Raw genomic sequence first — 16,420 nt, forward strand, 5'->3', positions numbered from 1 at the left:
TCTAGTTACTATGAACATTCTTGTACAAGATTTTGTAATAATATGCTTTCATTCCTCTAGAGTAAATATCTGAGTGGAATTATTAGTGATAGGATAGTTGCATGTTTATATAAGAACTGCAAAACTTTCCTCAAAATGATGAAACCATTTTATGTTCTCACTAGCAAGATGTGAAAGTTCACATTACTTTATAACCTCATGAATCTGATTTATTTTATCTTTAATTTAAATAGTCAGTAGGTGGTTTGTAGGCCTATATATTGGTTATAAAGGACAGCAAATAATACATAATAATTGTATGGGCAATGGAGGCATTTCTCATGGGCACTCTCTCAGATACAAGATAGATATCTCTATGACCTAAGGGATTTGGAGTGTATGCACAATTGCATGAAAATATCTTTGGAAACATTGGTCAGCCAGAGTTTTGATAGAATTCAAATTTATTCAATTCAATATGATTCGGAATTACATTGTGTTCAAGCGACCACTATTTTGGAACAGTGGTGGTTTTAACAATGACCAACTTTTGGTCTCTATCTTTGTAGAGTCCAGGATTTATTGATTAAACAGAAAGAAACAGAAATAAATATGTTAGACAACATGTTAAAAATATCTAAGAATGATTATTTTTGGAAAGAAACTCATTAGTTTCAGAAACCTAAACTCAAATCTAGGAAGGATGTGAATGTTTCGTATTTTTAGACCAAAAGAGATAAGGGTATTGAGAGGAAAATGGATTGCGAGTATGTGCAGTGGAAATGGCCCAATGAGTAGGATCACACTTAGTTTCCCACAAAACAAGAAGAACACAGGGCTCTTGGTGGCAGATTTTTACACCCCATGGCTTGTAGGGTCCTGACTGGAGAATGTCTATATGTTATCAGGGACCTTGGAGATAACTATTATGGAACCGAATTTCAGGTGTGTTCAAAAGAGGGTTGCAGAATTTGTTACTGATAACTTGAGGATGGTAAGGCCATTGATATTTTCCTTACAGAAAGGCCCAGGGTAGAAATGCAGTCTAAGAGGCTTGCTGAAGTTTCTTTTAAAGGTGTAGAGAATGGTAAATTCTGTCACATTGTAGAAAACAATCAACAATTCCTCATAATTCAAAACTACTCCCCACAATCAAACAGGGTTCTGGGACATTATGTGGATAACAGGGGGTGGAAAGAGCCTGGTACACACACCATTCTTCAGGCAAAGTGTCCAGAAACCATTCTCTGGATGCACAGAAATATGCTGTCCTTTCTGTGTAACTGAGCCCCAACACAGTCCTATTGTCTATCTTCTCTTGCCTGCTCCTCCAACCTCCCAATAATGTTTACCACAATAGAAACTGTTCTGACCCAGCACATCCACCAGAGTAGGAAATCAGGCAGCATAGTGAGGCACATCTTCTTCTGTCGCATAGATGTCACACATTTTCTATCATCCAAAACAGAATGGTAAGGATCAGCAGTGTTTCTATCTAGTTTTCTGTCTTCTGCAGGGGAAGGAAATGAAAATGAAGCAGAAAAAGGAAATTAATTACATGATTTAATATTTAAAATATTCAATATATAAGGGAGAGATCAGAGAAGGGGTGAGAAACAAAGCAGGTAGTATTCAAGGATCCTTTTCATATATACAGAGAAATAAAAAATAGACATCATTAATACAGCATTATGCCACCCAGACCAAAAATCTGGAGGATTTTACTTGAGAATTCATATTTCAAAATAATTTTTTCTCTGAAATTGATTCATGAAACAAATACTGTGGTGGTTTTATAAAAGAAATTTCAAATGTACCTCCAATTATGCAGTTGTTAGAAAGGAAATATGGTCACATTTCATAGCCTTCTGAAATTTCTGCAGCAATATTCTGAGTTTCTGAATGCTATCCCAATATTTTCATTATGAATATTCTGCCTAGCACTATAGCATGGAAAGAGTGAAAAGAATGACAGAGAGATATCTTTGAGAGGCAGCACTATATGCAAGCATGGAAGCAGAAGCATAACCAATGTAGAAGAGTAAGGTAGGAGAAGAGGAAGAAGATGTGGACAGAAAGTCAAGGGTGGGAAGTGTGAACCACCATTTAAGACCATTAGGTCCTTTGCAGGATTTTCATTTCTTACTGAAAGAGAAGGAAAGAAATGGAGGGTAAAAATTGGAGAATATGAATATTCACAACTATTTAGTAGGGATTTTCTGTAAGGAAAAATAAATGAATTAGGAACTGCATAGAAATATTAGATCAAGAAAGGTTATAATTTTTCCATTTTTTTAAGATAGGAGAAAAATTAGCATATTTGCATGCTGGTGGGAAGGTCTGAAAGAAATGAAAAATAGAGGTTTCAAGAAGCGGAGGTGAAGAACAGAATCCATATCCCACATATTTTTATCTTATTGGCTTTGGAAAATCCTTGTGGCTATGTTTTTGCTGGATTTAGAGTACATGGAAGACATTTCTGCATATCAGAACAAGTTCATTGTGTTATAACTGTGATTTTGACAGCTTGTAAATTTTTTAAAGCAGACATTTCTAAAATGAAGTCCCTTCCATTTAGTGACTGGGAACTTATTTTTTGTTAAGTCCATATATCCAGAATCAAATGAATTTTTGAGTTGAAAACTTTCTTATAGATCATTTAGTAACCCCTCCTACCTGCCTTTTTATCACAACAAAACCTAAGAGAGTTTAAATGACAAGCGTAAAGTCACTCTTACTAATATATTATTATCATTCATTTTATATTTACTGGAAGCCTTCAAACTTTATTCAGAGCTAAAATTAGATAAACACATTCAAGAATAGCTGGGTTTCTAGGTAGGACAGAGGCTGTTGTAGGTTGTGGAGTATTTGGTATCAATTGTGAAAATTTTGACCTCACTTACCCTCCTCTCCAAAGACTCTTCTTCAGTCTGTAACCAGTTACAAAGAGAGATATGTGTTCTAAAAGAACACAAGTTGTATTTTCAATTCAAGTTAGCCTAGGAAAGAAACTCAGAACTTACCAAGTTCTTTAGTGAATTAGTCTGAAAAATACAAACAAAAAGGAGGAAATATTAATTTCTCAAATTACAGGAAATTTGATCCTAGGTTTTGGACCCATCTTGTGGGATATCAGTGAACATCTGGGAGAGTTTGCTGGATTGGAGTGCCAAGACTGAAATGTCATCATGTTCTAGCTGTCCTACAGGAGGTACCACCTAACTTGTTACAGCCAAAGCGCTACTGAGTCTTGTATATTGTGGCCCTTAAGTCTACCACAAGTAACTCTTTCATAACTTATAACTACTTCTGCATTGGTGCAGTTGATTTTCAGGGCATTCTTTAATTAATTGAAGAAAATTCCTATTCATTCAGCAAATATTTACTAAGGATCTAATTCAGGCCAAGCATGTTTTATGTACCAGAGACGTGGTGATGGTTAGGACATATTCTCTATAGTAACTAGGGCTGAGAGCCTGCCAATGGTTACATTGTGCTGGGAGCAAGGTGCTTTAAGAGAACAGAGACAAGGTACCTCAGATATTCTTGCAGGTTTTGGCAAAGTAGTAATATTTTTCGGCTAGTTATAAATGCTTGTTATTCACTTAAAAAGCAATTTATTTTTATTTAATGTACAAATGCAAATAGAGAGAGTAAAACTAACCCATCAAGTTTTCATTGCCTGGATATGACCACTTTAAAAAATCTTGTTGTATATACATCTAGAATATTTGTAAGCCACAGCATTATAAAGACTCATCTAATATACGCAACTTCAAAACATGCTCGATACATTTCAAATATTGTTTTTAATATTTTTCATGAAAATAAATATTCTTCTGTAGCATAACAATAGCTGAATGACATTTCATTTTATAAATATCATTTATAAAAAAGAAAGGTAATCCTTTCTTTTCAGAAATTTACATATTTATTTTTCTTTATTTTGATAAATGCAAAAACAAAAGTAATGGTCATTAATATTTCTAATCCATGAGGGATCTGCTGAAAAAGAGATAGACTAAGGCCACATAGAAAAATGGACCCAGGAGTCAATCAATATCCAAAGTAAAAATGCAGTTTGTGACTATACAGTCTACAGACAAAAACATAAATTTAAAATGAGAATGAAATTGGGATTTTTCATTCTCAGCAAATCAATGACCTCATAACTAGACCAAATCCCTCTAATATATACTCTTATTGCCCAAAGTTCCTTCATCCATGGCATGCATTAGAATATTAATTTAGTATTTATTCTGAACATTGAAAAAATGTTTAAATATCTTGGCCAAGTGCCACTCATTGGTTGGTACTGTTCACTGGAATTAAACTAATGAAGAGACCATTATATTTTAAGAGAATCAACGAACTACTGAATTTTGTAGATGAAAATGTATTTAATTGCATCACCATATCAGTGAATCAAATCAATATATCCAGTTGCACATACTAGAAAGAAGTAGTGTTATTTGCACTTTCCTTTCAATCACCCCCTTATTAACGCTACACATTGAATTCTTCACCAAGGCTGCTTGATTCTACCTCCATTGTAGGCATCAAATTCTCCCACCATCTCCAGCATTTTCTCACTAATATGACTCTTCCTTGACTTCTGTGGAAAACAATGTCCTCTCTAGCACATGCCAAGGCATTCTGAAATGAGGTCTCTTTAAAATTCATATCTTATGGTAATAATATGTAAAACCTTATTTATTTAAAGTCTTTCTGTTATCTGTATACAGATACTGTTATCTAAATTGTACACATGGAATGAAAGATTATTTGTGATCTACACTCTACCTCTCCAGTCTCATCTCATACTGCTCTCTCCAGATCTTGTTTCATATGTTATTCTTCTTTTGATGTTTGATATATTAGGAAAGGAATAGTTCCATTTTATTTACTCATATATCAACATTGTAAAAAAACTACTCTTAGGAAACAGGAAATCTTAAAAATAGATATAAGTGATGATGATGTAATAATCATTCCTCTAAGGAGATTTTTCCATTTCTCTAACTAAAGGAGGTTGAATTATAGTTAGATAATTTCTTTTATTCCAAATATGACATATTTTATTCTTTAAACATAGGAGAACTCTTTGATGTCATTCTATGTAAAATGCATTCCTATATTCCACACTCAAAAAATATTAATTCAATTTGGAAGATGACTTGATTAGAATTATTTGGAATGTTAACAAATCAGTGTGTAGTGGTTTTCAGATTAGGATTAATCTGAAGTCAATGCTGTATTCATTCTGGAAGAGATTTTGCTGTACAAGGCCATTTGGAGCATTCTAACATTTTATTAATAGCTTCTCTTGAATGTCAAGATTCTGTCAAGTAGTAAAGCTGGATCTGAGTATGATTTCATCATCATATGAAGTAGGGAACATTTTGAAAATAGTATCATGTATGTCTTCTGGACTAAGACCCTTGAAATCTTATATCTAAGGAGAGAGTAGCTATATGTAAGAAACATCCAAATAGTTGTTGCTGATGTTTGCTTCTCCTTTGTTCCTTTCTTCTTATGTTTTCTTTAAAACAAAGGTGTCCATGAAAATCGGGAGCATGGAAAAGCAAAGCTGTGGCAAAGGTGAGAGGGTGGCACACGCAGGGTGGATAAGTTATCTTACTGCCAGGGGTGATGGCCAGAGAAGAACCATCCTGTACTGCATCAACATATTGGTTGATGACCTCAATGGTCTCCAAAGGGACCAGTAGTGGATTGTGAGGTCAAACACCTCAAATGCAGTTTGAAAAACCTATCCTTATGGTGTTTCACGTTTTAGGGATGGTAGTGTGTGCAATGTGACAGTTCTTCAGTGTCAATTCAGAGTCAATAAATGGAGGCTTCCCCTTCCCTACATACTGGAAAGAACAAACAGTATTTGCATTTTGGTTTCTATCTCCATGACCTGGTCAGTTTTATTTTGGAATGGAGTGGGAAATTTGAAGGTCTAAATATTTTTTTCCAGTTACTTAGTGTATGGAGACTTGACCAAGTAAAACTGATTCCTTAATTTGAAGGCTACTGTAAATTTTAGCTCATAAACATGTCCTGGACAGAAGCTGAATTGTGCTATTTACTTAATCTATGAATTTTCATCATTAAAGGGAATTATCCAGGTAAATATAAAATACCAAATTAAAACTTACCACATATCTTTGAGATTTCAGCTGATAAAAAAATAAATGAAAATTAGTGGATAATAGTGAAAAAAGAACTGTAACTAGTGGAAAATCCTTTCAAAACTCTACATGTACGAGTTAATGATTTTTGGTGTTATGACAATCAACATTTCATGATTAGTTATGACAAACCTGTATCTAGTTCAATATAACTACAAAAAAACATGTGCACTCAAATAATTAAGTCTGCTGATAAACTATATTTAATACAGTTTAATTTAAATTGTCCAATTTATAAGTTCACAGAAAGAACTGAGTGAAACCTAAATAATTAGAATTGATCACTTTCCTTTTATGGTTTCCTGAATATTGCCTGTAAACAATCTTGTCTTTTTCAGGTGCAATAACTGAAACCATGAAACTATTATTACCACTACTACAACCACTAATATTGATAACCCAATATGTGTCAAGATTTTTAGATATATGAAAATTTTAGTACTGAGTATAACCTTATGTCATAAATACCATTATTACAGACTTTTAAAAATAAAAAGACATGCCCTAAGAGGATAAAAACCTTTTGCAAAATCATAAACTTCTATGAAATAGAGCTAGAATTCAAACCCAGACAATCTGACCTGATTTTCTACTCTTCCAAAATAATTATCTAATAATCACTTTTCTCACCCATGAGATAACCCAAAATGAATGAGAGAATGAATGAGTAAAAGAAAGAAAGAAAAAAAGACTAAATCTTAAAAAGAAACAGAGAACCTTAAGGTGGATGAAAGGGACCCAGTTACCACATAGCAGATAGAAGGAATTTTCCTGTCTCCAACTACAAACACTCCCCATCTTTGGGAATCAGAACTGAACATCATCTTCATTTTGTTTGTTGTCTATGGCAAACTCAAAGAACTGAACAGTAGGGGCTGTCACCAGAAGTGAATATACCACAATATTCAAAGAGATCACTAGTAAGGGTAAATGTGAGTGCATGTAAGAGAGGGGGTTGATACGAGAATTCCCTATACTTTTTGTATATTTTTAAAAATATAAATCTAAAATTTCTCCAAAAATATAGTTTAAAAATTAAGTAAAATCTAATTAAATTAAGAAGTATTACATGGGAGTGCTTTCTTCACTGGAAAATTTTCATTAAATAGATAAGACACTAGGGAATTTACATAGTGACAAAGAATAAAAACAATTTCTGACTTTGAAGAACATATATTGAATATTAAGTAAATAATTATATATTGATATAAATTGACTTTTTGTACCTATTTATTTATATGAGTGTATCTCCTAAGGGGACGAAATTTAACTTTTCTCTCTGCAACATTTTAACTGTCATTATGTAATCCATTCTTTACACTAAATAAAAAATGACATTTTAAAATATCAGTCTATTCATGATTCTCCTTTTCCTGCAAAGTTCAAAATTCTTAGCATGTCCAAACTCTTAGCATCTCCTTGTCTTTGCATATGTACCTTGTAATCTTGACTGGGTTTTTGGCACCAGAATTCTGGGGTCATTATATGTCAACAATGTTAGAATCGTGTGTTTGCACAACCCAGAGTGCAGTGTGCTTTCTGCTTCCTGCTTTGCACATGCTCGGCTCTCATTGATCTACCTACTCCATTCATTGCAGCTGATCTCAACTCCATTAGTCCTTCTTCAGGGAATCTATGACCTCATATATAAGCCAGACCCTCCAGTGTATATTCTTATTGCATGAAATTCCCTCATCATGGCACTCATTAGAATATTAATTTGGTATTTATTCTGTACATGTAATTGTACTTCTATTCCATAATAGACACCACAGTGCAAGGTGGGATCTATCCTGTTTTTTTTTTTCTTTTTCTGTTATTGTTTTTCAAGCACCAATCACATGTTCGTAAATTTCCATAATCACAAGAAATCACTGAATTTGTCTGAATGAAGTAGATGTAAGAACTCACAGTCCCAGTCCTCACATAACACAAGCTGTTGCATCATAACCTACATTTAACACCAACTAGTTAAAAATTGAGAAACTTACATTTAGAATTTTACAGTAGAAAAAAAGATATTTTAGTTACTTCTCGACCCTGTTTTAGAACATCAATAAGCGTTTCTTTAGCTGTGAGTTTTGATTTTACTACAGTAATTTTGAAAGTCAGTTTTGGGATATTATTGGATTTTGAAGACTCAAATGCTGTCTAAGACAAAAATAAATTTTACTCACCATTCATTTTCATGATTTCCTCTGAATAAAGAAAATTAAAATATAAAAACAAAATTATGTTAGAAAGTGCCCCAATACACTACAGGCAAATATTCCAAACCAGATATTATATATATTTATAAATATAAGAAAATCAGCTATAAATACCTATTTAAAAATAAAAGTTGACAATTTCATTTCACAAACATACTAAGCAATTGACAATTTAATGAGGAATTGTAAGAAAAATTTCTGCTTACAATATGAATGTAATACTTTGGGTTCCCCAGGTCTCCCTAATTTCTCAGCATCTAAGTGCCAGCATGATGTGGATGTAAGTTAAATGCTAATAACCCTACTCAAAAGGGAAAAAATGCATAGATGGTATCATGAACTATAATCTTCCCAAAGCTCTTAATGTCCTTTGTAAACATCCTTCTTAGGAGAGCAGTAAAGCATCTCCACACCCCATTTTTAAGCTTCATGTGACTCTAACAACAACTCTGTTCTCCAACCATATAGAATGCATTTGTTCTGAAACCACTTATAATCACCTCTCAGTTTCTCATCTCTTTGTGGAGCACAAACTTCAATTATTCTTGGCCTGCTACTGTTAAAGATTCTTCCCTGTTTGCAAGTCCCAATAAAACTTATGCTTGACTAAATGCCATGTATATTCTTTGGTCTCATGTCCTCACTATCTCACGCCCTTCAGGAGTCGGGTTGTAACAACTGGTGAGCCTTGAGCCAGGAGACAGAATGACAACAGCCAGTTTAGGGCATGTGCTCAGGTAAGGGAGAATCCACAGGCGAAATTCTGGGTTGACTTGTAATTTCCATGTGGGGAAGGGTGGCTGCCTTCTTGGGCAGGTGAGGACCACTGAGAGAATATGTAGTCACTTACTTGCTTGACAGTTGTGGAACTCCACATGAGTATGGGGATGCCCCCCAAAACTGACGGGTTAGCAGTTAACTAAGGTAGGAAAAACAATATTGAGGGAACTCTGCAGACCCACTTCTGACTCCTTTCATGGAGTATCACATGTTAAGAGTGGTAATTTGTGCAATGGGACAGTTCTCCAGTGTTAGATCCAATAAAGAGAAATTTCCCCTTCCTCACATTCTGGGAAAACAATGATTGCATGTGTACATTGGTTTCTGTCTCCATGCCCTGGCCAGTTTTATTTTGGGATGGAGTGTGAACTTTGAAGGTCAAAATATTTTTGTTCCAGTAATGTTGGTGTGTGGAGACTGGGCCTAGTAAAACTGATTCATCAGGGTAGTGTATATATATTCCTTAACCAAGTCCTAGACAGAAGCTGAATTGTATTTATTTTCTCTATTGAACTGTCATCCTTAAAGGGAATTACCAGGTAAATATAAAATATCAGTGAAAATTTAACACATTTGTTTGAGAATTTAGCTGATAAAAAATAAAGGAAAGTCAGTGGGCAGTAATGAAAATAGAACTGTAACTAATATCAGAAATTCATTTCTTGAACAAGTTACTGATTTTTTGATGTTATGAAAATCAAGATTTTATGATTAGATAGGACCAGCCTGTATCCAGATCAATATAACTACAAAAACATGTGGAATAGAATAATTCAGTCTGATGATAAATTGGTAAATTATACTTCTTACATTGAACTTATGTCCAATTTATAAATTCACAGAAAGGTTTGAGGGAAATATCAACAGATACAGTTGATCCTTTTCTTTTCATGGTGTCCTGAATATTTCTTAAAACACCTTGTCTTTTCCTAGTTCAATATCTAAAACTATGAAAGCAATTATTACTACTACTTATTAAACAAGTATTAACCCAATATAAGTCAAGAATTTTTGTATAGGATCCTTTTAATACTGAGTATAACCCTAGTCATAAATACCATTATTATAGACTTTTAAAAAAATAACTTGCCTTAAGAGGTTAAAAATCTTTTGCAAATTCATGAAGCTTCTAAGTAGTAGAGCTGGAATTTAAACCCAGACCATCTGATTCTAGAGTCTACTCTTCTAAAAAAATTAATCTATTAATTACTGACTTTTCCTTCAGAGAAACCAAAATGAATGATGGAATGAATGAATGAAGGAATGAATGAATGGACAAACAAAGACGTGTACATAAATGAATGAATGAATGAACAAATATTAAAAGGAAACAGAGCACAAGGATGAGTAGGGACCCAGATTCCACAGAGCAGATGGAAGGAAATATATGGTTTACAGCTACAAACTCCCCATTTTGGGGGATGGGAGCAATCCATCATCATCATTTTGTTGTTTGTCTAGGGTTTCTCATAGAACTGGACAATATGAGTTGTCCCATTTCCACATATACCATAGTAATCTAGGCGGTCATTAATGTTAACTGTTTGTGGGTGTGAGGGAGGGCCATTATATGGAATTTCCTATACTTTTTGCATATTTGCTCTTAAATGTAAATCTAAAATTTCTTTAAAAATAAAGATTAAATATTAAATGAAAAATAATTAAGTAAATGAAGTGTTACATGGGAGTTCTTTATTCACTGGAAAAATGTCATTAAATACTTAACAGACTAAGGGATTTGCATAATGACTAGAGAATAAAAACAATTTTTGACTTTGAAGAACAGATATTAAATATTCAATAAGTTAATAGGAATTGACTTTTTGGACCTCTTAATTTATATGACTATATCTTCAATGGTGGTTCCATTTAATTTTTCTGACTGCATTCTTTTAACAGTAATCACATCATCCATTCTTTACACTCAATAAAAAATGACATTTTAAAATATAAATCTATTTATAGTGCTCTGTTGTCTGCAATGTTCAAATCTCTTAGCATGCCCAAAGAAACATTGCATTTCCTTGTCTTTGTGTATGTACTTTGCATTCTTGACTGGGTTTTCTGCACTAGAATCCCCTGGTAATATATGACAACCCTGACAGAATCATGTGTTTGCACAACCCAAGGTGTATTGTGCTCCCTTTTACCTCCCTGCTCTCACTGACCTATCTATTCCATTCATTACTGCTGATCTCAACTCCATTAGCCCTTATTCAGGAAATCTATGTCCTCATATATTGGCCAAATGCTGCTATATTTTTATTGCACCAAGTTCCCTCTTCATGGGACTCATAAGAATGTTAATTTTACATTTATTTTTCTCCAGTACTGTTTTTCAAGCACCAATCACATTAGTTGATTTCTATTTGCACAATATATCATTGAAATTATTTGAATGAGGCAGATGAAAGAACTGAGCCCCAATCCTCACTTAGCACAAGCTGGCACCTCATAACCTACGTTTAAACCTAACAACTATCTGCATGATGAGAAACTTACATTTAGAATTTTACAGGCAGAAAAAAATATTTTAGTTGCCCCTTAATGCTATTTTAGAACATCCATAAGCATTTCATTAACTGTGAGGTTTTATTTTGCTATAATAATTGTGAAACTCAATTTTGGGATATTATTGGATTTTGAAGTTTCAAATACTGTCTATGATTAAAAATATATATTACTCACCATTCATTTTTGTTATTTCCTCTGAATAAGGAGAAATAAAAGATAAAAACAAAATTATGTTAGAAAGTGTACCCATACCCTACCTTCAGATAATCCAAACCAAATGTTATATATTTTTATAGAAACAAGAAAGTGAGCTATAAATACATCTTTAAAATTAAAAATTATCAATATTATTTCACATAAATACTAAACAGTGTCCAATTTCATGATGAATTGTAAGAAAAATTCCTGCTTACAATGTGAATGTAATAGTGTGGGTTACCCAGGTCCCCCTAATTTCTCAGCAATTAAGTGCCAGCATGATATAGACATAAGTTAAAGATTAACAATGCTCCCCACAAAGGAAAGAATGTATAAATCATATCAGAAAATATAATCTTCCCAAAGCTACTAATGTCCTTTGCAAACATTCTACCTAGGAGTGCAGTAAAACATTTCCACACACACAAGTAAGCTTCATGTGACCCTAACAGGAACTTTGCTCTCCTATCCTATGGTATGTCCTTGTTCTGAAACTTATATATCACCTCTCACTTTCTCATTACCTTGTGCAGCACTAACTACACTTACTTTTGGCCTGCCCCTATCAAAGGTTCTTCCCCATGTGAAAGCCCCAGTGAAGCTTATGCCTGACTAAATGCCAGGTGTGTTCTTCAGTCTCATAACCTCACCATCTTGAGCTCTTCAGGAGTAGCATTGTAATAACTGGTGAGCCATTGGCCAGGTCACAGAATGACCACTAGCATTGAGGGCATTTGCTCAGGAAAAGGAGAATCCATAGGGGAAATCTTCAGTTGGATTTAAATGACCATGAGGTGAGGGGTGGCTGCCCTCTTGGGAAGGTGGGGACCACTGAGAGAATATGGAGTCATGTACTTGCTTGACAGTTGTGGATCTCCACCTGAGTATGGGGATGCCCCCAAAACCCTTGTTGGAGTAGAAGTTAACTTAGATAGGGAAAACAACCTGGAAGCAACTCTGCAAACACACTGCTGACTTTTCATGGTGTACCACATGTTAGGAGTGGTATTGTGCAGTTCTGCAGTGTCATTTTAGAGCCATTTCCCTACATGTTGTGAAAACAAAATGGTATATGCACTTAGCTCTCGGTCTCCATGACTTGATCAGATTTATTTTGGGTTTGAGTGTGCGCTTTGAAGGAAAAATATTTTTGTCCCCAGTAACATTGGTGTGTGGAGACTGTAGCAAGTAAAACTGATTCATCACTAGTATATATTTAGTCCATAACCTTATCTTGGATGGAGATTGAATTGTGTTATTTATTTTCTATATGGAATTGTCTTCCTTAAAGTGAATTGCCAGGTAAATACAAAATACTAAATTAAAACTGAGTATATTTCATTGAGAGTTCAGCTGATAAAAAAAATTAAAATTAGAGGAAAATAGTGAAAACAGAAGTGTAACTAATATCAAAAAATCCTTTCATGGCTCTACACGAACAAGTAAATTATTTTTGATATTAAGATAATCAACATTTTATGATTAGTTAAGACCAGGCTATACCTAGGTCAGTAAAACTATAAAAAACAAAAACAAAAACAAAAAACAACACGTGGAATAGAATAATTCAACGTGATGATAAATTATATTTCCTATACTGTGATTTAAATTGTCCAGTTCATAAATTCACAGAAAAAACTGAGTGAAAACTAAATAGAGATGATCCCATTTGTTTTCAAGTGTCCCAAATATTGCCTTAAATCCATCTTTTCTTTTCTAGGTAAAATAACTGAAACCATGAAAGCTATTACTGCTACTACTATTACTACTACTACCACTACTATTAATGTATGAGCTTTTAATATTGAATATAACCCTATGTCATAAATACCATTATTATTTTCTTTTTAAAAGGAAAATAAATTCTTAGGAGGTTAAAAATCTTTTACTAAGTCATGAAGCTTCTGAGAAATAGAAATGGAATTTAAACCCAAATCAACTGACTCTAGAGCTTAATTCTATAAAAAATCAATCTAATAATCACTTTACTCTATCATGAGAAAAACCAAAATAAATGAGGCAATGAATAAATGAATGAGTGAATAAATTAATGGATAAATTAATGAATAAATAAATAAATCTTAAAAGGTAACAGAGAGTCCCAGGATGAGAGGGAACATAGATACCACTGAGCAGAACAGAAGAAATTATTATGTTTGCAGCTACAAACACGCCCCGTTTTGGGAGGATGGGAACTGTCCATCATCATCTTTTTTTTCATTGTCTAGAGCAAGCTCAAAGAACTGGGCAGTAGGAGTTGTTACTTGTACCAAATATACCAAACTAATCTAACAATACACTAATAAATGTAACTGAGTATGGGTGTTAAGGGAGTGGGGTTAAATGGGAATTCCCGATAGTTTTTGTGTGTTTCTTCTTAAAATGTAAACCTAAAATTTCTCTCAAAATAAAGTTTAAAAATTGAACACACCAATGATTAAGTAAATGAAGAGGTGTTGCATGGGAGTTCTCTCTTCACTGGAAAATTTTTCATTGATTAACAGTCTAAGGGATTTACATAATTACTAAATATTAAAAACAATTAGTGGTTTTGAAGAACAAATATTGAATATTAAGCAAATATGAATTGACTTTTCGACCTATTCATTTATAGGAGTGTATCTCTCAAAGGGATTCCATTTAACTACTCTGTCTGCAACCTTTCAAACGTAATCATCTAATTCAATCTTTATACTTAATAGAAATGACATTTTAAATATAATTCTATTCATGATGCTCCTTTGTCTGCAATGTCCAAAAACCTTAGCATGCCCAAAGAAGTATTCTATTTCCTGGTCTTTGCCTACGTACCTTTTAACCTTGACTAGGTTTTCTGCACCAGAATCCCATGGCCAGTCTATGTCAACCCAGATAGAATAACGAGTTTTCACAATCCAGAGTGTGGTGTGCTCTCTGCTTCCTGCCCTGCACATGATGGGCCCTCATTGACCTGTCTATTCCATTCATTACCACCAATCAGCACTGTTAACATTTCTTCAGAAAATCTATGACCTCATATATAGGTCAAATTCCTCTGGTATATATTCTTTTTTTTTTTTTTTTTTTTTTTAATTTTTTTTTTTAATTTTTTTTTTTTATTGACTTTGTAATAATATTACATTAAAAATATATATGTGAGGTCCCATTCAACCCCACCCCCCCACCCCCCCCTCTCCCCCCCCCCCCCAACAACACTTGTTCCCATCATCATGACACATCCATTGGATTTGGTAAGTACATCTTTGGGCACCTCTGCACCTGTATATATTCTTATTGCACCAAGTTCCTCTTCATGGCACTCATTAGAATATTAATTTGGCATTATGTACATGTTATTGTATATCTATTTCCTAATAGAAACCTCAGTGCAAGTTGGGATCCATTCTCTTCTTTGCTTTTACGATTATTGTTTTTCAAGCACCAATCCCATATTAGACATTTGATTTCTATTTGCACAAGGCATCTCCGAACTTTTCTGAATGAGGCAAATGGAAAAAATCGGAGTCCCAGTCCTCATAAAAGGCAAGCTGGCACAACTTAAACTCCATTCAAGCCTATCAACTATCTCCATGAGGAGAAACTTACATTTAGAAATTTACAAGTAGAAATATGTTATGTTAATTACCTCTCAACATTACATTAGAGCATCAATATACATTTTTATTAATTGCAATTTCTGATTTTTTAATAAAAATTTAAATACTGTTATGGAATTTTTATTTCATTTTAAAGGTTCAAATACAGTCTGTGACAAAAAAAGAATATCACTCACCATTCTTTTCTTGTATTTCTTCTGAATAAAGAGAAATAAAAAATCAAAACAAAATTATGTTAGAGAGATTCCCCATATGTTAGCTGTAGATAATCCAGACCAGATGTTACATATTTTTATAAAAACAAGAAAATCACCTAAAAATACCTCTATGAAAAATAAAAGTTGCCAAAATAATTTCACGTACATAGTTGGGAATGGCTAATTTCATGATGAATTGTAAGAAAATTTCCTGCTTACAATATCAATGCAATAGTATGGGTGACCCAGGCCACCCTAAATCCCCAACACATGGGTGCCTCCATGACCTAGATATAATTTAAATTTTAATAACATCCCCAAAAGGGAAAGAAAGCAGAGATGATATCATAAACTATAATCTTCCCAAAGATCTTAATGTAATTTTCAAACATCCTACATAGGAATGTATTAAAAACATCTCTACACCTCCCCCCTCCCATGTGTAAACCTCATGTTACCCTAACCCCAATTTTGTCCTCCTACCCTATAGAATGTCCTTGTTTTGAAACCACTCATATGTCACCTCTTTTTTTCTCATCTATTAGTGGAGTGCTATCTTCACTTATTCTTAGAGATGCCACTGTAAAAGTTCTTCCCTGTCCCATAAGTCACAGTAATGCTTATGCTTAAGTGCCAGGTGTGTTCTTTGGTCTCATGGCCTCACCATCTCATGCTCTTCAGGAATTGGGGTGTAACAAATGGTGACCCATCAGTCAGGAGACAGAATGACCATGAGCAGTTGTGGG

At 33.8% G+C, this 16,420-nt stretch overlaps 1 protein-coding gene across 2 annotated transcripts in view; it reads right to left on the reverse strand.

The window, feature by feature from the left end:
* Positions 1-425: 425 nt before the first annotated feature.
* LOC101415177 (butyrophilin subfamily 1 member A1-like) overlaps positions 426-16,420 on the reverse strand; it is a 72,130-nt gene continuing 56,135 nt past the window's right edge. Inside the window, exons 9-15 of one of the 2 annotated variants that reach the window (XM_058277252.1) lie at positions 15,654-15,674; positions 11,858-11,878; positions 8,357-8,377; positions 6,147-6,167; positions 3,006-3,026; positions 2,886-2,912; positions 426-1,489 (exon numbers count right to left, since the gene is read on the reverse strand). In XM_058277252.1, the coding sequence (XP_058133235.1) occupies positions 3,022-3,026; positions 6,147-6,167; positions 8,357-8,377; positions 11,858-11,878; positions 15,654-15,674 (89 nt within the window). In that variant the 3' untranslated portion in view covers positions 426-1,489; positions 2,886-2,912; positions 3,006-3,021. The remainder of the gene's footprint in view (positions 1,490-2,885; positions 2,913-3,005; positions 3,027-6,146; positions 6,168-8,356; positions 8,378-11,857; positions 11,879-15,653; positions 15,675-16,420) is intronic. The other variant, XM_058277251.1, reaches the window with a different exon arrangement.

The sequence above is a fragment of the Dasypus novemcinctus genome, chromosome 16, assembly GCF_030445035.2.
Source record: "Dasypus novemcinctus isolate mDasNov1 chromosome 16, mDasNov1.1.hap2, whole genome shotgun sequence".
NCBI lineage: Eukaryota > Metazoa > Chordata > Mammalia > Cingulata > Dasypodidae > Dasypus > Dasypus novemcinctus.